Source organism: Stegodyphus dumicola, chromosome 2, assembly GCF_044657685.1.
Source record: "Stegodyphus dumicola isolate Sdum_Otavi_A_Nest chromosome 2, ASM4465768v1".
Lineage (NCBI taxonomy): Eukaryota > Metazoa > Arthropoda > Arachnida > Araneae > Eresidae > Stegodyphus > Stegodyphus dumicola.
Genome location: NC_140769.1, coordinates 204,005,837 through 204,030,639, shown reverse-complemented (window position 1 = coordinate 204,030,639; position 24,803 = coordinate 204,005,837). Strand labels below are relative to the sequence as shown.

General features: G+C 32.6%; 1 protein-coding gene across 11 annotated transcripts in view; it reads left to right on the top strand.

The window, feature by feature from the left end:
• Positions 1-24,803, top strand: part of LOC118181150 (coiled-coil domain-containing protein CG32809-like) — a 1,535,131-nt gene that overhangs the window by 1,329,998 nt on the left and 180,330 nt on the right. For all 11 annotated transcript variants that reach the window (XM_085811658.1, XM_085811657.1, XM_085811656.1 and 8 more), the window contains one exon: positions 13,427-13,607. In XM_085811658.1, the coding sequence (XP_085667784.1) occupies positions 13,427-13,607 (181 nt within the window). The remainder of the gene's footprint in view (positions 1-13,426; positions 13,608-24,803) is intronic.

Genomic DNA, 24,803 nt, shown 5'->3' with positions numbered 1-24,803 from the left:
AACAGAAAATAAAACCTGATAAGTACCTAGGATTGAAAAGGCTAAGGAAAGTTGGTAACAAAGAACAACTGTTTAAAAAAAAACCTTCTGGAACGAATTCTTACCGGTTTAGCCCAGAATGTTCTCGAACACCAGCCAAACGCTTTATAAACCCTACTGCTGCTACCGAAGGAGTCTCTTAGTGTGTCGCGGTTAGTGAATCGTGAAGAGAGCGTGTTGAGCTTCAGGAACGACTGAACCGAAGAGTCAGTGCTCTGTGTGTCGTCGAGTGCATCGCGAGTTGTAACGTGGAGAGTCTAGGGAGTACGTGGAGTTCCGAGAACGACCGAGCAGAGTCGGAAGCTGTACTCTGGTGCTCTGCAGTGAAGTTGTCTCCACCGTTGTAGCCTGATAACCTGAAGGCTGTGTCTCTGATTGTTCCAGCGAGTGTATAGTAGATCTTCAACGACTGTAAAGTGTGTTTTGGAGCTGTCCTGATAATACTGGCCAATAAAGTGTGTTTCAATACTTCATTAAGTAGTATTGTCATTATTCACTCGAAATCCTTACGAATCCCGTACGAACGTGAAGAAAGAAAATAACGAAACAACTGGTGTCAGAAGAAAAAAAAACGTAACAATACCTTATTATTAAAAGATGATTGGTATTTATCACTAGTGTGAACTTTCTTTTAAAATTGTTGCTATTTCTGACGGCACCGAAAAATTCACTGCACTTCTGTTCACTGTTACTTTTAATGCTTATTGAAACTTTTACGGTTGATTCAGCCATTCTTTCTCTATCTTCAGATTCTATGATATTCATTAATAGGAATACCCTTTCTAACAGTTGTTTTCTAACAGTGCCTGTTTTCTAACAGTGGCTGGCATGATGAAAATGTGTATCGATTAAAACTTTCACGATAGGATCTTGAACTCTTTTTCTAAAACGAAAAATCCTTTTTTTTTTTTAATTTTTCAGTAAACACACAGTGTCTTTTTTACATTTAGGAGATTAAATAAATTTCATGTACAATACAAATAATCGAAAATGTGCACTCGGAATTTCAACCCACTTAAGCTAGGACATGCGCAACAAAGACATGGCCAGTGTAATTTCCAATACTGCCAACTCTAACTGAAACAAAATATCTCACAAATGAGATAAAATTATCTGTATCTCATAGGCTATATGCTCTGCACGCTGGACCGGTATTCCAGAGGTCCGTGGTTCAATTCCCGGCGAAGGTGTTGCTAATTTTTATAACTTCTGCACTATTGTTTGCCTCTGTAACGTATATTGTTCACATATTTAGATATCAAGGGCATGTCTTCCAAATCAGAATGTACTGTTAATGTGCGTTATCGTGTTAATGCTGAGTATTAATTTATGTGTAACTGCTATTGTTTTTGCTAGTGTATGTCCACATGCTCTTTCTTCACGTCTCCTCTCTCCTCTACCCTTCTCACTTTCATTACCTCCTCCCTTCCCTCTTTGTTACTCTCCTATGTTTATTTATATTTATATGCATTTATGTACAATCGCAGCATTATGTTGCGATTAATCACCTATGTAAAGCTGAAACCGCTCCAGTATGACACTATAACCTATATGTTTTAAATCATAATAAACTCCCAGTGGAGCATTCTGTGGCTCCAGGGAGTTGTTGCTTCTAAATAGGGTAGGACGCGGAACACATGCCTGCTTCATGCCTGCTTACCAATGTTAGACACCAGGCGTCCCCGTCCTCCGTCACCTGTCATCTGCTGTTCTAAATTCTGTGAAAAAATATCTAAATGAAAAATTAAAACACTTAAATTCGTTAGGCGGTAAGCATCTGGGCAACATTAAAAATACTTCAAATCTAGATGCGAAATATTTAGACTGCGAAAATGAGTATAAAGTGAGGGAACATTTTAATTGGCGAATTACAGCTTTACCCCAGGCTGCGCTTTTCTTCACTTCTTGTGTATTCGGCGCTTTTAAAATTTTACTAAATAATCAGGACAAAAAAATGACAGACCGGTCGGGACGCAGGGACCTCATCATCAAACCTGAACAGTCCCGGTCAAAGTGGGACATCTGGTAAACCTAATCACCATGCATATATATCACCATAGCAAAATTTTCAAATACATATCGCTACGAAATGCCCACCTGCGGTAAAATAGCTTCCTGACAACGCGGGTTTATGCTTGCCAGAAATTGGCAATAAAAGAGAGAGTTACCAGATTTGACGCGAAATCGCCCATTTTGAGACAAAATTGGCGATATACCATAAACGGAGCGAGAACATTCTAGAACGAATTCTTACCGGTTTTTCCCATAATGTTCTCAAAGGCAAGTCAAAAACTATATAAACCCTACCTGTACGCGGAGTAGCAGTATATCGCGAAATGTATCGTGAGAGAGAATCGAGCGTACATTCAGTATTAGTGCTTTGAGTTTAGAGATTAGCTTAAGATCGACCGAGCCGAGTCGGGAGCTGTACTTTAGTGCTTTGTCATGAAGCTGTCTTCATCGTTACAGCCTGATAGCCTGAAGACGACTGTGTTGTTGATTGTTTCAACGTGTTTATTGTAGTTTTCCGACGGCTGTAAAACGTATCTTTGGACCTCTCCAATGTAATATTAGCGAATAAATTGTGTTTTAATTTTCATCAAGTGTTGTCATCAATCACTCCAAATCCGCGCCTCATTGTGAAGGAAAGTACTATTTATTATAATACATTTCATCGTTAACCGATGCTATATTTCACCATAATTACAAACAAATGAGAGTTCTCTGCGCCCATAATAATGCACGCCTAGGGAATCACTTGATTACTTCGAAATAAATTCTGACAGTTGCTTCATAAGAATCCATTTTTGAATCATTGCTATATTTTACTAAACCTCCGTAATCAGGAAGGTAAAGAACTGATCAATGCCTTCTACGCTAAGTGGCAGAGAAGCTCGAAAATCGAAAATCAATAATGGCTCTCCACTTGATTTCACCTGCTAAGCCTGCTCCCAGAAAGTGGAAGAGGGTGGCGGTGGTAGTAGTAACTTATTTTTTATTGGATTCTTAGGAGCCTTTTTGTTTTGCCTTGGCTGGTTCCGGCCAAGCTGTAATAGCATTAAAAGATGGAAGAACCTCTATATTTCCCACCGCCAGATGGCGTCAGCTTCGACTGTTATTTATCGATAACGTTTTCATCGGAGTTTTGCAAAGCTATCTTTATCTGAAAATTTATTACTTAAATTCTATGGAATTCAGAGACTCTTTTTTCAATTATCGGTCGATTTATTGTGCTTGAAATACCTGTAATGTTGTGAAAGTAGAAAAGAAATCTATATTAAAATCGTTTATTTCGAGTTTTGTAAATGTATTTTCAGTAATTTTCTTTGTATTGACGTTTTCATTAAAAATAAGGTAATATAATATAAGTCTCGAACTCATGGGCTGCTTCTGACTCCGAAGCATTTTTTTGCAGCTTTCGAATGTTTTTTAATTATGTATTTATTTTAAATACGATGTTTATAGAGACATTTATTATATGGACTGAGCTTATTTGAACGACTGCTATTGAAGTTAAAAAGATAGAATGAACAGGGTGGATTTTCTTTTACTATATGCTGTATGCCAGGCCACATGACTTAAACATTATGGGGGAATTTCCCATGCGGTAAATTTAGTTTGGCCGCCGACAACTAATGGCTCTTCACTGTTCTGAAATTTCTAGATTTCCCTTTAAGCTTTAAAAGCAAGTTATTTAGTGGGTAATTCAACATTTTAGAATGATCGGAAATGAATTTGAGGTTAAAACTTAATATTTAGCTGTCAATGAACTTGAATTACAATGTATAACCAATTGGAATTTCTTGCAGGTACCAAACTTCACACTTCAGACAGAAAATAAATGTAAATTTGAACTTTTTGTTTTCTTTTGTTGTGTAATTTTTTTAATTTATTTTTTTTTAATTTCTTTTGGCCCGTCAGTTGGTTTCAAATCGAGCATTTGGCCCGCATACAATTTGAGTTTGATATATACCACTGAGGTAGCAGACTTGTCGAATTTTACAGATTTTCCTCAGTTTTTGCGAATATCAATTGTTTTCGGCAAACACCAAATAAATTCGCGAATTTCAGTTTCTCCCCCATTTTTTTCTAACTTTTATTAGAATTATTACGTTATTTTCCCTGTATAAATAACTTTAATTCTACATTCATTAGAATTTTTTGAGGAAAGTACTATGAGAAAAACATCACTAATATTCATCGAGTTATTACTAAACTACGATTTATCTATAAGTTAAAGTTTTTCCTACAGTACGATTAAATAGAGTCAACTCATGACTACCTGAGGTAATACCGAAAGGACGCTACTATGAATTACTCAAAATCACATTTAATGCGAAGACAGTTAAAAAAAAAGCATGAAAATAAATTGTTTCATATTATAAACTGAAAAATAATGCTTTTATTTCTGTACTTTAAAGCAGTTTAATCTAGAGAAAAGTTCGTTTGGCTACATAAATTAAACCAGTATCTGAAGTTCTTTCTTTGTCTCTTTATTTAGTACAAGTACTCGATGCCAGTTAAGTTAGGTTGAGAGTAATGTCTCTAACAACAGAGAAAACGATACCACTGTAATCCTTCTCTAACGAAGCAAAAAATACGATTCATAGTCGTACATTTTTCAGCTTGATGCGTTATGGAACCCGCATAAAAAAATTTTATGGAAAAATAAGCTAATCTCTCTCCTTTTATGAGCATGAGTTTTTAACGATTTTTGTCTTTTTAATCAAATTGTCGTTAAAGCTCAAGTTCCATCTAATATTTAATTTTATTTGATTAAATGAAGCAAAACATTGATCAGAAATCAATAACGCGAACAAACAAACACAAAAACGGACATTCTTCTTTATATGTATAGATTTTTTTAAACTTACAAATTTTTCATTAACTAACTCTACGTTTTGAAAGCTAGCAGTAACAACACTTTTCGAAATAAAGCATTTTTATCTCCAACGCCCGATACTGTTGCCACTCGGAAAAATTAATGCTAAAATTAGCGCTTTTAGAGTTTTTAATTATTATTTCGGCTGATTAAAGTCGTTACGAAGAGGGGAATAGTTGAAATGGCTTCCCACGAATTTTTGGAATCGGTGATAATGTGTTTAATTTGTGGCGATGCTACTTTCATTTCATCGTAAAACTTAGAAATTTTTATTAACAAACTCTAGGATTTGAAAGCAATCAGTGGAACAACTTTCAAAATAAGCAGATTTTTATCTCCAGCTTGCGAGACTATTGCCACTCGGAAAAATGAGGGAGAAAATTATCGTTTTTGCGAGTTTTAATTGATATGTCTGATTTTAGCTATTTTGTTTTTTGGAACCAAGTGGACATCAACATTTTCCAGGACCCAGAAAAGAACTGTAGAAAGTTTGGTGACAATAGCTATAGTAGTGACTGAGTTATTAGAGGACAAAAAAACAGAATGTTTTCTTTATAGGTTTATCTCTTGACGGTGTACTTCTGTGTTTTTATTTATGCAGCTTTCGTATTTCGATAAAAATCAATTTGAATCAGAGGGTACATTTAATTTGTTTTTAAGGTTCAGCAATTTATTTTTAACGAATAAAAAGATATTTTTGTAATCCAGATTACATAATATTACAATACATTTCGTGTGGTTAGAAACAACTCTCAAACGCAACTGTAACATCATCTGCTATCATTTCGCTAATTCTTTCGTTTCTCTTTCCTTTTTTGTTTTCTATAGAAAACTTTGTGCTACGTTGATAGTTTGTGACAGTAATTTTTCCACTGTTCCGCAGTAAACCCACTTAATTTTAAGGCTTTTCATGGCTGTTCCTCCCTTGGATAATCAGCAGTTGACTATAATCCCAAACCAAATTCTAACTGATAACTACTCGAGATTGCAAACCGGTTTCCACGTCAAGCAAAAATTTTCCGGACTTCTGAAATGTGAAAAAGAAAACCATTTTCTTAAGCGTACAAAGTTATCTGAAGTACTCCTAAGTAATATCATAAAAAATGGCATTTTAATTTCAAGAATATTTCCTTCTTTTCCAAATTTAAGGATAGAGTGCAATAGATGTTATATCAAAGAAGATTATCTGTGCCATTCTGTTAAATGGAAATTTTGTTCTCATTTGTAATCAACGTTGTCAAAATTTGACTGATATATGCATATACTAAGGCTTTTCGCACATTTTTTTTCATTGTATTTACAGAAATATTTTACCTAAAACTTTTGCATTTTAAATGTATCATTTGATAACCCTTACTCTTCACTATCTTTCTACACCATAATTTCAATAAGACAATAGAGTAATAGAGACCATAAGACAATAGAATGTTTTCAGTAGTCAACAGTTTTCAGTTTCAGTAGTCAAACTCAAGGATTTCAAAGCGAGCAATGGCAACGTTGTACAGAAAAAACATTTTTATCTCCAACGCGCGAGTCCCTGTATCAGAAATTCTAAAAATATGCTCAATTTTAAAACTATTTTGCAGTATTGCTGTTGAACTGAATTTTATGTTAAGTGGGAAAAACGTGATATTTAATAAATGAATGTAACACGCAAAATGTTAAAAAAACGCCCTTCTGGACGTAATTTAAAATCTGAAATCTTTAAGATTTTTTTATTTATTATTATTATTATTTTAATTTTTATTTATTTAACTTATATATATATATATTATCTAATTTTTTGACAGTGTTAACCCTCAGTCGTGAAATTTTTGGTAATTGTAGATATAAGTCGTAAATTGCAAATGTTTTGCAAAGTTTTAAGATTCTTCTGGAGACTTCCCCTCGAATACAACTTTCTTCCACAATAGACATACGTTCCAAGAACTAAATAATAATATTTGAAATATTGTGTCATGTCTCTTTGATTATTCCGTAATGTTAAGCTTCTTTATGAGTAATTTATCTGTATTAACTCCAATACATTTAGGCGTTGGGGGGAGGGGGGAACAAATTGTAAAGAAACAACTGTAAAACTGTTAATGTCGTTAATAATCTCGAGCTCATTTCTAGATGAATTATTTCAGGGTTTCAGACTATAGCTTACAAATAAGCAAATAAAGCTGCAGTGTAATACTTTGAAATGCTTATTTTTTCTGTTATGCGTTCAGAAATTCTCAGTGCTCCGTTATTGTTTATGTCTTTGTGGCAGTCTTGTAATTGGCATTGTCGAGTGGCAGACATCAGCGTGACGCCTCAAGGTATTCGCCTCAAACTGGCATTCGCAGAAATCGTAATTATTTTCCTAAATTAATTCGCTTTAATTATTATGACAAGAACTTGATGAAAGGTTAATGATTTTAATGATTTGGTGTCCGATTATAAATTATTTTCATTACCATTGAAAACTAACTTGAGTAACATCCCAGACAATCTACAAATAGAGCTAACTAATTTACACTGTGAAAATCTTATTCAAAGATTTTGAAGGTACAGATTTCATTGACGTTTTTCGTGCTTGTCCAAAAGATAAATTTCCTCAGTTACGAATTTTTGGGAAAACAAAAATACGAATAATCTGTTTGCTTTGGAGGATATTTATATGTTATTTTTTAGTTCAAAATTATTAATTCCTGGGGGGAAGCAGATGGACTAATATTTTCCAGTAACGTTTCTCCAAGGTTACAGACTCTAAAATCTAAAAGCGGTGAGGTGTAGTAGTAAGAAAGAGAAATGTTTATAAGTATTTGCATAGAAACATATGTCTTTTTTCTGTATGCGTCAAAGAACTATTTAACAAATAAAAGAAAGAAAATAGGTTCTCATTATTTATTCTTAATTTTTTCCCATTTAGAAAGTTTTCATAATTTGTTTATTTGAAAGTAAGTTAATTTTAGTTGAAAGTAAGTTATTCAATGATTTATTTGAAATAAATGTCAGTCTGAAAATTTTATATTTAGCTATCAATACGTTTAAACTACAAGGTATAACCATCAGGAATATCTTACAGGTGCCAACCTTTGGATGTAAGACAGAAAATACGTATAAACTGCAGTTTTTTTTTTTTTTTGTTTTTTTTTTTGTTTTTGCGCTATTATTTTTATTATTATTATTATGCACGTCTTAATAAATATTTAGTAAATAAAATTTAATTGTTTTTAAAAAATTTCATTTTGCTAAAAAAAACGAAAGAAAAAAGAAATTCGACCCATCAGCTACTTTTAAATTGTTCATTCGGTCCACATGCAATTTGAGTTTGAAACCTTGCCTATAGGCAACTTGATTGATGGCCACTAGTGTCGAGACTGTTTTATGTAATAATGTTCTGTTCTACAATTTTTAAAAGGTGAGATCAATAAATCCATATTTCTGCATAATTTCGGACGCTCTAATTCCCTTCGAATACGTTTGACTTCTATCACACATTTTTCATTATCGATAGTTTTACAAATATGTTTTTGATTGAGTCTAGCTATTGTCCATAGTTAGCGAAATATTTTTTCCGGATGGCCAACAACTCCGTGGTTTTCCCTGAAGTACACTAAATTTTCCTTATGCTTGTTTAGTGCTAATGATACATGCTCAACATTTTTCTGTCACAGGGATTTAAAAAATTGTGTAATAATTACTCTATGTTGTATCATGCAGTGAAACTTCGGTTCACGAATTTAATTCCTTTTTGAAGGTAATTGTTTCGTCAACCGAAATGTTCGTCAGTCAAAATATTTTCTTCTTAAGAATTTATGCAAAATGAATTAATTCGCCCCGATACTATGTATGATTACGTACGTAAATTTTACAACAGTACTTTGTGTACTGATACATAACCTAAAAGAATGGACGTCGTTAAATCTAAGACAGGTACAGGTAGAAACTAGGCCAGCACCTCTGGCGTACAACGGGTGATTGAGGTATTCATGAACATAGCTAATTGTTTAAGCTTCAGCATAAATTTTGAAGACGAATACCTCAGGGGGCTGATCTGTGGGTTTCCAGCCCTCTTCCTATACCAGCAACCTCTCCAGAGGACTTTCGGTTCGCCAAGTAGTTCGAATGCGCCCTTACCGCATAATCACTAGACGTTTACAAACATTCATGGTTTCTCTGGGATTCGAATCCGAGCCCATCGGTACGGCAGTCAACGTCACTAACCATTATACCAGCTGGGCGGATAAATCAGACCAAAAAAAAAGATAAAACACAATATTAAGCAGGTAAAAATGGATGAAAACTCGATTTAATTTCACTGTACCTGTACAGAGAAGAGTGGACGTTGTAGAAAATGATGAGAAATAAGTTATTCTTTCGATACAAAATTGTCTTCCATTAAAACATCAAGTAACTGTCTTTACGGGATATTTCATTTCACTCTTGCTTTGTCTCTAAGCGCCATTCGACTATCAGAAGCACTGTGCTCCTGATAGTCGAATGGTTAACTCTCCTGTTATACTCAAGGTTTCCAATATGCTTTGTTTCCGCGTTCGTTTTAAACTATTTCTAAAGTGAGAATTAAGTTCTAGAGTAAGAAACTATTGTAATTGAAACTGCTTGCTTTGAAATAACGAAATAATTTTGAATCGCATGTACTCGCTTCATTGTGTAAAGTCACGAAGACAAAACCCGAATCTTTCTGTGTTTATGAAGGATGCTCAGTTTTCCATGTCTGTACATTCAAAATTGCTAATGTCAAACAGCTGAGTTCTTTCTTTTGTATCCAGTATTTGCCAAAGCATCGACTCACACCACTGCTTAGATAATATACAATAAATAGCTAACACCTATTTACAGCTAACAGATTGCTTCATTCTAGTCATCTGAACGTTTAATTTTAGACTAATAATATCTCCATTTGAAGGTTTTAACTATTAGTATAAATGTGTTTCACGGCTTTTGGATAAACGCGATGTACAGCTCAGCAAACTGAATGTACTAGATAAAATGTCGTAACTGCTTCCGTTCTTGAGGAATAAAATGATTATCAGACAGTCTCCCTCTAAATTATTTGAACGTATAGTAATGAGTAACAATTATCTTTTATAAAGCTTTGCCGTTTCAACTAATCTCTCGTTCACAATGTACAATTGAAACGCGAGAGAAATTTCGGAGCGACGGTGAGAATTAATCTGATCACCTTTAGCATACAGCTACTCTGTGTGCGGAAACTTCCGCGTATAAATTGTTCCTCAATAATCATTTAATAAATTCTAGGTCAGCGTAAATTGTATGTCTGGTTCTGAAATTATTCGGCAGCCGCAGGTTTCATATGTTATAAGAAGTAGAAGATGTAATATTTATCAATCGAATAAGAATATAATTGTATAAATAAAAAAATCTGAAAGATTTCAGATTTTATATTACGCCCAAAGGGTTTTTTAACGTTGTGTTAGCTTTATTTATTAAATATCATGTTCTTCGCACTTAAAGAATAAGAATGTAATTGTATAAATAAAAAAATCTGAAAGATTTCAGATTTTATATTACGCCCAAAGGATTTTTTTAACGTTGTGTTAGCTTTATTTATTAAATATCATGTTCTTCGCACTTAAACCATAAACTTGAATTCAACATCAATATCACAAAATACTTCTAAAGAGCATATCTTTAGAATTTCCGATGCACAGTCTCGCGCTATGGAGATAAAAATGTTTTTTCCTCGTAAAGTGTTGCCATTTCTCGCTTTGAAATCGTTGAGTTTCTTAATCAAAAACTCATAAATGCTTTGCAAAATATGAAATAGATAATAAAACAAATTCCAAATTTGGGCTTCCAGATGCCCATATTCGAGTGGGGGGACTACATTATTCAAAATTCGATACCTCTAAGTATCGCTGTTTTATCACAATGCGAGAAACATACATATATTTATGTATGTATACATATATTTTATTCTTCATTATGTAATTTCTTTAAATATAATTCAGGGCTCTAATCTTTGATGGCAACAATTTGAAAAGTGAAACACCGTTTCATATTTAACGACGCAAAAATGCCAAAACGAAATTAATAGCCCTTCTGAGAAAATGGCCCCGTTGGGCTAATAAAAAACATTTTTTCTTTCTCAAAAGAAATATAAATGAAATTACGGATGACTAAAAAAGTAACTAATTGATATAAAATTATTTATTTATTTAACTGACGAACTTGAAACTTGTTTCTAGGTGCCGGTATCTTCTGAGTTATCTTGCCAATTCTATAACATTACGGTGGGTACTTTATCATTATAAAGTAGAGAGAAATGATAACTGGCAAAGAAAGGGATGATTTTCCTTTAGAAACCCTGAAATTTAATAACCTTCCTGTCCGCTAAAAGATTTATAAGCATTTAATTCATCAAGATTCATGACTGCTTTGTGTATAAAGTGGAAAGCTTAGAAATGTCTTCTGGATGAGAGATTACACTGTTCCTAATTCTCCTTGTGTTACCCACCTGTTTCATCGTTCTTTTAAGTATCTATGATTGCTTTAATTCTCAAATAGTAGTTGCTTTAATTTGCAAAAGCCTTAGGAATTTTCTAGCATGTTCTCTTTGTGCCTCTGGACAACTCATAGATAAGAACATTTAAACGCTTTTAATGCTTTTAATTCTGTAACTCAGAACTATTAGGAAGGAAGATGGCTTAAACATTGAAAGTCAGGCATGTGTAAAAATAAAATATGTAAAAATAAAAGAATAAATAAAATTGTCTTTAAAAGTCGTAAAAAGTCAGAAAGTTAAAAATGGTTAGAGGAAATGTAAACGTTTTTCAGACTTTTAGGAGAAAACTGGAATGTTTTTTAAAAAGTCCAGGAAGTAAAAAACACTACACAAATCAGTTTCCTCAGTAATAGTAAACATTGTAATGTGGAAGTTTTCCCCATGCTTTTGGAAAGAGAAGGCACTATTATTTTATTACGTTAGAAGTTACTCATTGATAGATAAAAAGTCTTACATGTGTCTTGGAAAGAACATAAGTTGAATTATTAAAGCCCATGAAAAATGGATGCTTTAGTTTGTTGTAGCGAAGTTACCTGGTAAAGTAATGATTGTTATTAAGAAAATATAGCAGGCTGTGATTTTCGCTTTGCAGGGAACGTACGTAGTGAGACATAGTATAGTTTAAATGATGCTTAAAGATTTTGAACTTTATAAGACTTTACAGAATTTGATGGGACTTGAGTCTTCATTAAAACCATCTTACACATATACTAGTATCCTTTTGAAAGCAGGAAGTTGCGGTAGAGAATTTCGATATCACCTTGCATCAATAAATAATTGCTTGTGTGTTTAGATTTAAAATGTCGAGTGGAATATATTTAGTTTAAACTAATTTTTTTTTTTTCGAAATTTCTGAGTTTTATCTTACAATACGTCTATGCAAGGCTCAATTTCAAAAATAGAAGGCCTCTGTTAAACCTGTTACAGAGCAACCCCCCTTCTAATTTTTTCATCACATCATTTATAATAAATTTATATATGCATTTTTGAGATAACGTTTTAAATCAACATTCAAAGTTATTTAAACAAAACAAAGTATATTCATCTCTCTGCATGTTTTATTTTATGGTTTCACTTTAATATGTAATTAATTTTATCATATTTAGTTTTGTAGTTTTAGTTGAAGTAGAAACTATAAATTTACTCATTTTAAATCAAGATCTTGCTTTTTTCTGAAAGCTAATGAAAAAAAGAAAAGAGAAGAGCCTTAAAATTTCTCATTGATTTTAATACAAACTTTAATTAACTTAGAGAGGTATGACTGAATTAACTGAATTAAGGAACAATTAAATTGTTCATCAATTCCATTATTACGTTTATGAATAAAGCATTGAATTATAAAAGTTTCTTTCATATATCGAACGAATCATTTCTTTTGATATCCAAACCATTTTAAAAATTAGGCGTGGAATCGTCTAAAAAATCATGTCGTCTCCCTCATTTTGAATCATAATTTAATAATTATAATTTTAAATGAAAATACTTCAGTTCTTTTTCATACTTCTCGGTAATTAATCCAAATTAAATATTTTTCAATAAGTTGAATATTCTAACAAAAAAGTTCAGTCGAAAAGGACAATTTAGTAAAATTAAATTTTCCAGATCTTTCTGCAGCAGTTTGTTTTTATTTTATATCATATTGATTTGTGTAAAAATACACATTATTTTTTATTAACTTATCCTGTTATCTTTATCGAAAATTAGAAGTTCATAATACCCTTAAATTTGTTTTAATATGGAAGGAAGAAAATGATTGAAAAGGTACAGTTTAACACAAGTTAGTTTTAATTTTATATTTTTGAAACCGAGAACTAAAACAATATATTATATTTTACATACTTTAAATATACTACAGGAGAATTCCTCCCCTTGAAGTTATTAAGCACGTACCCCGTTTGCCCCCGCGGAAATTAAGCCATACATCCAATGACCCGGTATCCATCCTGTAGCTCGCAACACGTGGTTATTTTTCTTCTTGTTTCTTTCAGAGCCATCTGCCTAACCAGAGAAGTCACTCTCTGTACCAGCCACCGTCAAGCGTCTACGATGAAGACCCAGGGATCATGTCAGAGGTCGAGACTTCGGCCACGGGCTTTAGGAGAGCGAGCAAAGCGAGGTCAAGCCTGCCAATTGTCCGAACACCATCCAAGACACAAGAGCGGCCTTTGGGTGAGTACCTGCCTCCGAGTCAATTTTTCCTGTCTTTCCGCCAAAACGGATCAACTGAAGATTTTGATTTAGTCATTTGTTCCAAATGAAGCATTAATTCAGGATTTTAATCATTCTGCAACTTCAAGAATGAATCTAGAATTACCCTAAATGTGCCTGTGTGTGAAATTTTGAAATCGTGTACTAACAAATAAAGTGCGTTTTATAAGGCTGGCAGCAACTAGTTAGAAAATGCAGGGTTATTGCAAAAGAAGTCAGCAGTTTCAATAATTTGTAGCTAAAAAACACCCACTAGTTATGCAATGTGTACGTATATGCAGATATTAATTCTCTACCCCCCTCAGCATTTCACGTGGTGATGAAAACCATCACTGCTTGTCTAATGACACTGCCGATAAAACGGCCACATCTACATGAAAATTATTCTAATTCATGTAAGCGCTGCAGAAGTATCAGCTTATATGGGATAACTATTTCAAAATTAGCGAATTTGTAGCTAGTTTTGGAACCTGTAGTACAGGTCTTGTTCATTTCTTTGGGTTTAGTTGGAAGAAGTACGAAAGCATTCAGTTGGTTTTCAAATACGTGAGTGGGCCCAGGACACTTATCTTTGCACTAAAACTCCATACTTTTTAATTGCTTATACCAGTCATCGATAGATTTGCTTCATAGAAGTGGTTTTTAAAGTTGAATCGAAAATTGTGCTCAGTCACTGTAACGAATTCTATTATGTTGAATTCTAAATCACAAGCCGCAGCCAATATCTTCGGTGCAGGTATAGTAATTTGCTTAAGAGCCATGTGACACCGCCTATTTTTTATGGAATGCTAGGAAAAATTTATATTTGCATATATTTTCAAATTTCATCGCGATATTTTTATTGTCTTCCTTTTATAAATCATTAAAACTATTTACATCTTCTGTAGTAAATCTTTCAAGAATAAATCGCAGTAAGCTCTATGAAATTGTACAAAATTAACATAGTAGTTCTTAGAAAACAAAGCTCTTGATAAACTTTCAATCAAAGTTTAAGTGATTTTCTTTATGTAAACAAATTTCCGACCTAAAATAGTCACTTTCTTTCCGATCTCGGTGAGGCATGTAATCGTTTTGGCTCATAAATCGTGATCTATCATCATCTAATCTGGACCTTGTCGGAAATTAGCCCAAACGCTGAAGTGTAAACTACTATGCATGTCAGTCAAACTTTCGGCAGACACCCTTTGTTCTGCTTCCTTCCTGGGTGGTGTGGGAAAATCAGCTATTGAATTTGTAAGTGGGTAATAAATTATATCACTTTTTCCCTTAAAATTGTGCTTATGGTTTATATTTCACAATTTAAGCAAGCTGCCTTCGTAGAATTATTTTACATATTATATTGATACTTAAACAACTAATTGATTTAATTAACTTATCTAATTCGCTTTCCTAATAATTTATTGTCTTTCAAATATTACGAATTCCGTCACTGTGAAATTTTCTTTAAAAACTATTTCTGGGAAATCATGGTAGGAAGAAATATGTATATAATTATATTCTTATTGGCTAAGTTAACTTTAAAAGCCTGTTTTATTTGCTATTTACTTAACTATGGCATCAAGTGCCAAGTTTTTCAAACAACTTTAAAATGTTTCTCAAGCCAGTTAGTATTATAATTAGTTCGAAACAGAAATTATTTATTCTGTGTGTTGCAGAAGTAAAAATATTATTTGAACTAAATAACCTTTATTAGAATAAAATACAATAAATTAAAATAAAGCCTGAAAGCTTTCAGATTTTATACTACACCCAAACGGGCGGTGTTTTTCCATTTACAGACACATACACGTTTCGAAAGCATATATTTAAAAATATAAAAATATTTAAAAACAGTATACCTTTACAATACACAATCTCGCGTGCTAGAGATAGATTTTTTTTATTCCGTACAGTGTTGCCATTGCTTGCTTTGAAATGTTTGAGTTTTTTAATCAAAAATTCGTTAAAGTTTTAGAAAATATCAAATAGACAATAAAGCAAATTCCAAATTTGGGCTTCCAGGTGCCCATGCTCGAATGTAGAGCTACGTTATTCAAAATTTGATAATTCTAGGTACCTTTGTTTTCCACAGTGCGAGACACATACATACATTCATGTAGATTCTTCAATATTTAGTTCCTTTAAATATAATACAGGGCAATAATATTTGGTGGCAACAATTTAAAAAGTGATTCGCCGTTTATAGTGAAACGCCGCTCAGCTAGATTCCTATTCCCATCTAGTCTTTGACAGCTATATTCCATGTCAGGAATCCATGCTTTAAATCGCCGTACCTCGCTGAAGAGAATCACGGGTAATGGCCACACTGATAATCAGAACGGCACACACACTAGATAGGGCACATCGGGGAGGAAACATAGTCTTTACACATTTCTTGGCTTCTACCGCGGGATTATATATAACTTTTCAAATCATCAGCATCAAATTTCTCAATAAAAATAAGTAGCATAATCTATACCTGTGCAACTAAAATTAAACTGAAAGGACAACTATTTTTTTTATTCGTGTAATTGTAAATTAATCAAATCATCAACATAAAAATTTTTAAGAAACAAACTTTTGTTAAATATAGCAAAACTATTTAATTAAACTAACTAAATACAGCAAACCTAATTAATTATGAAAACTAATTAAGACGAGTCGGTGTAAGATAATACACTTTATCATGGTCAGGATCTTTTTATAAAGATAGTGGAAAACTAATAATAATTAAATACTTTTTTCGTAAGAAAACTTCAAAATATCCCTCAGTAAAAATTTTAAACCTTTATATTTCTCCATTTATAACTGATGCAATCTCGATCATAATCAAAGTTCGAAACTGCTAATTAGATCTGCATTAAAATTCAAAGTGTGATTTTCCGAATTTTTATCGCAGTTTAAGATTGATCGTTGGCAACATTAACTGATGCGAATCGTTAGTTTTCTCTAATCAAGCTAATCAGCATACTAAAAAATACAAAACGTAAGATGAGAAATAAGAAAATAAAAAGAAGTAAAGGTCCCCTCAGTGACTTCCTTGTAAACTTTTCTGTGCCATTATTTAACACTTAAACAAACAATGGCGAAGAGAGAAGCGCTTAAAAACAGCTTTCAACTTTTCCAGGCTTTTAAGTGTAGTGAAACATTTACTTCTCTTAAAGCTACGTATTAGTTTTCTTGATTAAAATATTTTTTTTGAAAAATTCGCTTTGTCAACCTCAATACATTATTTATGAGCTGAGCAAAAAACTTTCTAGCAGTTCTTTTCTGGAGAACATTACTAATTGTCAATAATAAAGAACAGTAGGAAAGCCGCTGAATTATTTTTTTTCTTTGAAGGGAAACTTTTTAAGTGCTTTGAAAGTTTGCATATCAGTTAAGTTTCATAGTTTTTGCATTAATTAAACTAAAACCAATATGGGAGTAAATATTTGAGTTATTTTGTATTTTAACATCTTATAAGAACATATAACTTATTACACAAAAGTAAAATATCAAATAAAACGCAATACTGCACTTTGGCAGCATAAAATTATTGTTTCATCAGATCGAGAAGTTCTGGGTTCGATTGTCAGCAGAATATAGGAATAGAATAAAATAAAATTTAAATCTACCAGAAGTGACAAGCAAGACATGAAGAAACCACAAATCGAACAACATGCAGCATTACTTGGAAATCAATCCTAAACGAGAATGTAAATTAACACAAAAAAATTAAACAACAAAAATTTATAATTCTTCGGTCTTTATCCAAAAGCAGCCAACAGAATTATCAGCATAGCAACGTTTCTGAATTATAGCAGAATGAAATGAATAGTTGTTAATTAACTATTATAGCTAAATTGATAATTAATTTTGCTTCTTTTAAAACTAAAAATTAATAAAAAATGTGTTTTTATCAGCGTTCATCAAGACATAACTTGCCCCGACGCTATTCGCAAGAAAAAATATTTTTTAAATTAATAATTCATTTGAATTTATAAATACACACATAGGGTGTGTAAAATATACTTACTCTTAATTTCAAATCAAAAGAATATACAATTTTAGAAATTTTTATGGAATATATATAAATTTAACAGAAATTAAAAAACAGCAACATGGAATCCAAAAAACGAAAGATTTTCAAAATGACCCTAGTATTTAATAAGAAATCTAATTATGAAAAGCAAAGCTCCAAGAAAATACAAAAATGAGAAAGCGTTCCATACGTGGAAAAAAAATGAACCGATAACCAACGAAAAGCGATTTTATTGCAAAATGAAAGTAATTATATTAGGTGTCATGTACTAGTTTGTTTGTTTACTATGTTTCATGTTGCTTAATTTATGTTTCCTTCATGTTAGGTAACTTGCCACTTTTAATAGATTTTTATCCTTTTCTGCCTTGACTTATTCACATTAATAATATTGCTATATTTTCTTTGACGATTTTATTAAAATATTTTAGTATTGATCTAGCATTATATTTCTACTATTTCTCTCTCTTACGTATATACTACACACACAGATACATGAAGCAAACAACATCCTTAAGCTTTATGTTTTTGTGGTAAAAATTGTTTGCAATGAAATACTAAAGGTTTTATCGACCTAGCAGCTAACCGAGTGTGTAAAGCCACTGAACCATGGAAGTTCGTTCTGTCATCAGCAACTGAACGGTTGCATTAGGTGGGAACTTAATAAAGTTAAGCCAATGTCTCTTTAAAAGTCCGCGTATTTTCCAAGAGGATATTGGATAACGTATGGGCTGCTTGCATGGGATCTTTGTAAAAACTTGTCAGTTCCTTTTAGAAAGTCATTTAACAGGATATATTAGCTTGCTGTTCGGAGCATTATTAAATATGAGCCAATTGTAAATTGAACAAGAAACATGCGAATGTAATATTTGAAATTATGCAAAAGAAACAGCCTTACTTTGGTTCAGATTTCGAATGAAATTCTGTTGGTTACAAAGGTATCAGACGAGGTTTCTGTTCTCCGAGAGGTGGAAAAAAAATCACAAAACGTGGGACGAGAGCAGCATTTCTCTCTCCTGAAGAAGAGGAACCTGTGTCTTTTCGCCTTCGAAACTGATAGAGTTTTATTAAAATTTCAAAATATACCCCAAATTAGGGTTGCTTTTTTCCTTAATTTTACATGAGCCTTTTCGTTTAGAAAGCCCTCCAAGAGGACATCACTATTATAAAAGATATTTCATGAATGCTTAGACCTAATTTATTCTCTGCAATTTACTACTTCTATAAAGAAGTGAGTTGTTTTCTGTCTACGTAAAATCCTGTACTGGCAAAATAAAATCCGTCTTGCTTCGAAAAATGGCGGAAGAAGGTAAGAAAGAGATTCCGGAAGGCAAGTGTTGCTTATCCTGAAAAAATAAGGACTTTAATTTATCTTCCACACGCCCTTGCTCATAGTTGATTTTTAGAGTTTCGCCTTTCGGCAAAGCTTAAGATCTTTAATTTATCTTTCAAATTTAATGAATTTTGCTTAATTAATTAAATGAGCAATTTAAAATGACTTCACGCTTATTATAATAATTTAAGTCTTTATATATTTAATTTTTAATTAATAATATATCTAATTAATATAAATTAAAATACAATAAATTTTTTATCGAGGTGATAATGTTTTGAACATTTTCACATATGATATAATTAATAAAAGTTGTTTCTAACGTCATTTGTTGTGTAACTGTTATTTAATTTTTTTAATGTTTTGTTATTTTGTAGTTTTAAATTTGTTTAATGTTTTTTAATTTTTTTGAAATACTTAATGGTAAATTCTTTTATGAGTTCTTAGAATGTAATCTAACATTTTCAGACTGAAATTTTCTTGGTTATTCTCCCGTTAAGGTAAATCTGGTACTAATTTAAATTCTTCCATTAACGTTAATTTTTTATCAGATTTTATTTTTCACAATTTTTATATGATCGTTAATTAACACTCATTTCGAATACGCAAAAATATTCGTTTTATATTACTGCTTAATTTTTGAAGTATCCTTTTCTCGTTTCCGAATAAAATAATTACAAATAAAAATGTGTTTTCTTTTTTTTTTTTTTTTACAACATTTGTTATTAAATTGAGTTTCATGCGTTAAGGGCTTGTAATGGCGAGTCTAATTTTAACTCTATTTTGATCTTTTTTCCAATAACATCCTCAATTTTAAAAAAGGTGTTTATCCCTTTGTTCAGATTTCTGTTGTTCTGAGTGTCTTTCTTCAACAGTTATTCAGTTTTTAAATGCCTCCAATTATTGTTTTTTTAGTGTGTGTGTGTTTGAGATTCTTTGTTTTTTATATTATGGCTATGAACCATAAAGAAAAATAACAAAGAAAAGATTTTCGAGCTGTTTTTTTGTTTTATTTTGTTATTATGACCATCGTCTCTTCCCTCCGATTTATCATTATTCTATTCTTTTCGGCAGATAATATGATTGTGAGAGATACCAAATTGATGTCTTTTGTTCAATTATGGTTCTCAAAGATACTAATCAAGGGTTTTTCTGATGTCTTTCTTTCTTTATTGTACTCATTCTTTGTTGTAGCCTGTTGGATGATGCACTTTTTTTAAAAAGATATGTTTTATATTGTTTGATAAAGCATTAAGTGTATCCGTATGTTATTATGTCTGAGTTTAATGTCTTTGCTTTGAAAGAAGAACGTTTTGTAATTTAACAAATGTGATTAATTTTATATTAAATTCCTATATTTAAGGACTGCGTTTCGTTTATGAATTAGAAAGTTGAAATTTTTATTTCAAATTTGTTTAAATGGAATAAACTAGTTAGACCTATTTCATGAATGTTATCTCTGACGGCTAAAGTCGCTGAATACTGGTAGTTCGGTCCGAGGTTCGAATCCAGCAGACGAGCTGGTTGCATGGGCTCTTTCGTGGTTTTCCTACATATGTAACATGTGTACGAGCCGGTGAACGGGCTGGCTGCATGGGTGTTTTCGTGATTTTCCGCATGTGCAATGTGTATGCAGTATCTTGTGGATGCATACGTGAATAAAGCGGGCGCAACCCGAGCCAAATTCCTGAATACTGGTAGTTCGGTCCAACTTTCGAATCCCGGCGAACAGGCTGACTGCATGAGTGTTTTGGTGATTTTCCGCATGTGTAACGTATATCCAGTATCTTGCGGATGCCTACGTGAATAAAGCGGGCGCAGCCCGGGTAAAATCGCTGAACACTGGTAGTTCGGTTCAGCCTTGGAATCTCGGCGTACTGTACAGAAATTGTGGAAGCATACGTGAATAAAGTGAACTAGCAATATCTTGGGGAGGCTCAGTTGGCGATCTTGCCCGCTAGTCAGTTACACATTAAAATTTGTTATTCGTATTCTTTTTATAATTCGGGAAAAAAAAAAAAAAAAAAGAATTATGCATGTGTATGTATCATTAAAGCAAGTCAATGAAATTTGTGAAATTGCTAAGGGAAATGTAAATGATGAGCGTCTAATTGCAAGAGATTTCTATAATTTATCATCTTGATGTAAACACATTGGTTCTTTTAATTTTTAAATAACACTCTTCAGTTATTTTATATGAAATTCATCCGTGGTGAAAAGCTTTGAGACCACCTGATTCATACGGATTTTCCCCCATATTTCCGTTGTGAAACATGGACTTCCCCCGTATCTGTTAAAGTTGGGAAATGTTTGCCATCTTCTGTATTATCTGTGTTGCATGAATAATTATATATTCCATATGTAATGAATAAATTTTTTATAAACAATATAAAGAGTATATTTATATGAAAAAATAAATGAAAAGCATGCTTTGAATGGATGTGTCATGGATTCCAATCAGCTTCTAAATTTTCTTGTGTGTGAGTTTATATAAAATATTTGGAAAGCGATTCATATATTTTAGAAATATTTCCTTTCCCCCTCCTCCTCTCCCCCCCCCAAATGGGAATTTCCTTACACTAAAGCTCATTCTTTGCACAGAGTTAACGTCAGATTAGTGTTCAGAAGATAAATGGAATTTTGCTTTAACTTTCTCTTAGGCTGTACGATTGGGCGGTATCGCATTCAGTTAAATGAGCCATGAAATATCTTCTTCCGAGAGTAAAAGTTTCTTGAGACTACGAACGTTAGTACTTCTATCCCCAGTACTTCTAATCCTTATCTAATGGCAGTTTTAAGTCAGGATCTTCTAGCACATTCTTTTCCTCAAGAGCAATAGCTTGGCTGCTGTTTTGAAATAACCTTGGAATAATTAAACAACCCATAAATGGCAAAGATGATTTGTTTAAATAAGTTTTAGTCTTACAGTTATCTTGGTTAAATTTCCTAAATGAAAATAACTTATAAATAAATTTGGATTTTGTATATTTTTAAACAAAGGAAGTTATACAAAGCATTTCTTTTCCTCTCAAAAACAAGTTCTTATTATTTTGATATATTGTCTGATATTCATGTGCTGTTTACAAGGAATCGCTAAAAAAAAAATATAATCACTGAATATCTTTTGAATCTTGGACCTTAGAACCATAGTTCACATTTAAGAAATAAATCAAATAAGATAAACTTCAAGATTTCATAATTTTGGCTAAGTCACACCTTTCAATAAAAATATGTAAAATGTAATATATTTTTATTCGAGCTTCTTAGGATAAAAGAATGTTAATGAGGAAATTAATTTTCCAAACCCAGATTAAAGATTTATTTCCTCATTTGATCAATATTATATGTGATATTTTTAATTAAAACTTTTGAGGGAATGTACGTATATGCGATGATCCAAAAGTAACAGTAAAAGTAAAAATGCAGTACTTCGAAGGTATGAACGATGCTGTTTTCGAAGAAATGCACAAAAGGACATGGAATGCTTTAAAAATTTTATTGTCAGAGTAGTTACATTTTACTTGGAGTGACAGATGTACCGAGATCGGCCCAACCAATAACCACATTAAAATATTTAGCTTACATATATATATTTTATTTAATGAAATTCAATTTTTACATGACTTCTATAAGTCGATACTATTTATAGAGTAAAAAAGGTTTAAATCAAATAGTTATGATAATTTTTTTCACCCCCGTTTTGCATATTACGAAGAAATTTTTGCTTTTCCCTCTGAGATCTTTCACAGGGTAAGGAAACAGTTATTTGCTGAGCTATAAAAATTTTAATTTAATACATATGTACTGATTGATTTATGTCAAGTAACCAAAATTGTGGGATCGGATAAAATAATTCGGCGATTTGAAATTTTCCATTCTCAGAAAAATTGCGGAATTTCGAGTATAATTACAGAACGAACAAGCACAGTATCTTTTCTGACATTTTTTTCGTCTGTTTATCTTGTATGCCTTTACTTTTATGTTGTATGCCTTTACATTAGTGATTGAGATAGCAATATTATCTGTCATCTTCAGTTTGAGCTGAACTATCGTTTATCAGGTTATTCAAGTTAATCGATTACTTACCTGAACGTACAACTGTCAAATCTGAAACTTTTTTTTATTTTAATTCTTTCTTAAACTGGGACGAACGGTCCACGGCCTGCCTTGGATACTTAGTTATTTCGTATTTTAAAATACTTCTGTAAGTTGGTATAGTAAGTTGGTTGGTAAGTTGGTCTGTAAGTGTGTATGGGAGATACACGGCATTTTTAAACTGTATGCTTCCAATTAAATTTGACTGTCAGATTTCGCCATTCAGTCTGTAATAGTAATGGTCGGCAAATAAATCCTATATATCCTTAAACACATATTCCTATCAATCAAATAGCTTTAATGCTGCCCAACCCGGATAATGGTTAGCGATGCTGACTGCCGTAATGAACGGCCTGGTTCGAATCCCGGAGAAAGCATGGATGTTTGTAAATGTATAGTGTCCATGTGGCATGGGGGCACTTTGAACATACGGCGAGCCGAAAGTCATTTCGAGAGTTGTTGGTAGGAAAAGAAGAGTAGACCCTTAAATTCGTCCGCCCCCTCGTAGTGCTGTCCATCAAAATTGGAGGGCGGAACTGAGCAAAGTCGTACTGTCACCTGTACGTTGCTCAAGGCTCTTGCCAACGACAGGAGCAGCCCTTCACTTCTTGCCATGATGAATTTTGTGGGCTTGTTCTGATGTTACTGTCAGACAAATGAGATTAGTCACAACAATAATAACAAATAGTTTTAAATGATCAGAATGATATTAAATATTTTGAAATTCTTCAGTTGGTGATTATAATCAGCCACGCTATTAAACTACAAAGGAAGGCGACTTATTTTCAATACTCCACTCAGAAGTGGTCCTAGTGTATAAGATGGCTAATCACTAGTCGTTTGGTTCGATTTCGAATTATCCGGGTGAATGAATCAGCTTCATGGGTGTTTTTTTAGTTTTCCCTATGTGCAACTTGAAATTTGAGCTAGTTTCATTTAATAATTCCATCCCTTTTCTTAGGAAGATTGACCTCGTACTCTTTGCCATAAGAGACTAACATAAATTAAAATAAATTTAGAACTTACTTTCGTCTTTCGGCTTTTAACTGGGCAGCTTTCATCGTTGAGTATTTTGTGAACCCATTGGCCAAATTGATAAAAGCTAAAAAATAATGTATCTGTAGTAAGTATCTTTTCCGGTGTGGTTGAGTGGGCTAATTCAGCATTGTTTCCTTCATGTGTAATGTAAATATGAGCCACTTGCTCGTACAAAGCCCATCTGGCAGATAAGGCCTAGCGTGGCTTGCCTGAGTTAGGTAATCCGATAATTTAAAACGTATGTTAGACATCAGACATAATGACTTTCATATAAATTGATGGAGATTTTACCCCAAAACATAGCATAACTGATGTTAACTTTGATCACTGCTCCGTATGAAAATTGCATCACCTTGAACTTCTGTCTCATTTTTCATTAGAATTCTGATACTACCATTAAAATAAACAATCCACATACAAACCTGCAATGCTCTTTAACTATGGATATAAAATGCTCAGATTTGATAGCTTCAAATCACATTGAGTATTGGAGATATTGCTGACGTAGTAGAATATCTTTTACATGTAGAGTTAAGTGTGAAGATATTTCAAATCAATAAGACGCTATTTCTGAAAACTAGTGACGTCGGTTATACCGGATGACGTCAGTAAAATGAAAGTACGTCGGTTTAGCCGGATGTTTAAAATACGAAAACTGTTAAGAGAATGACATGGTAGAAAATCCGCTAGA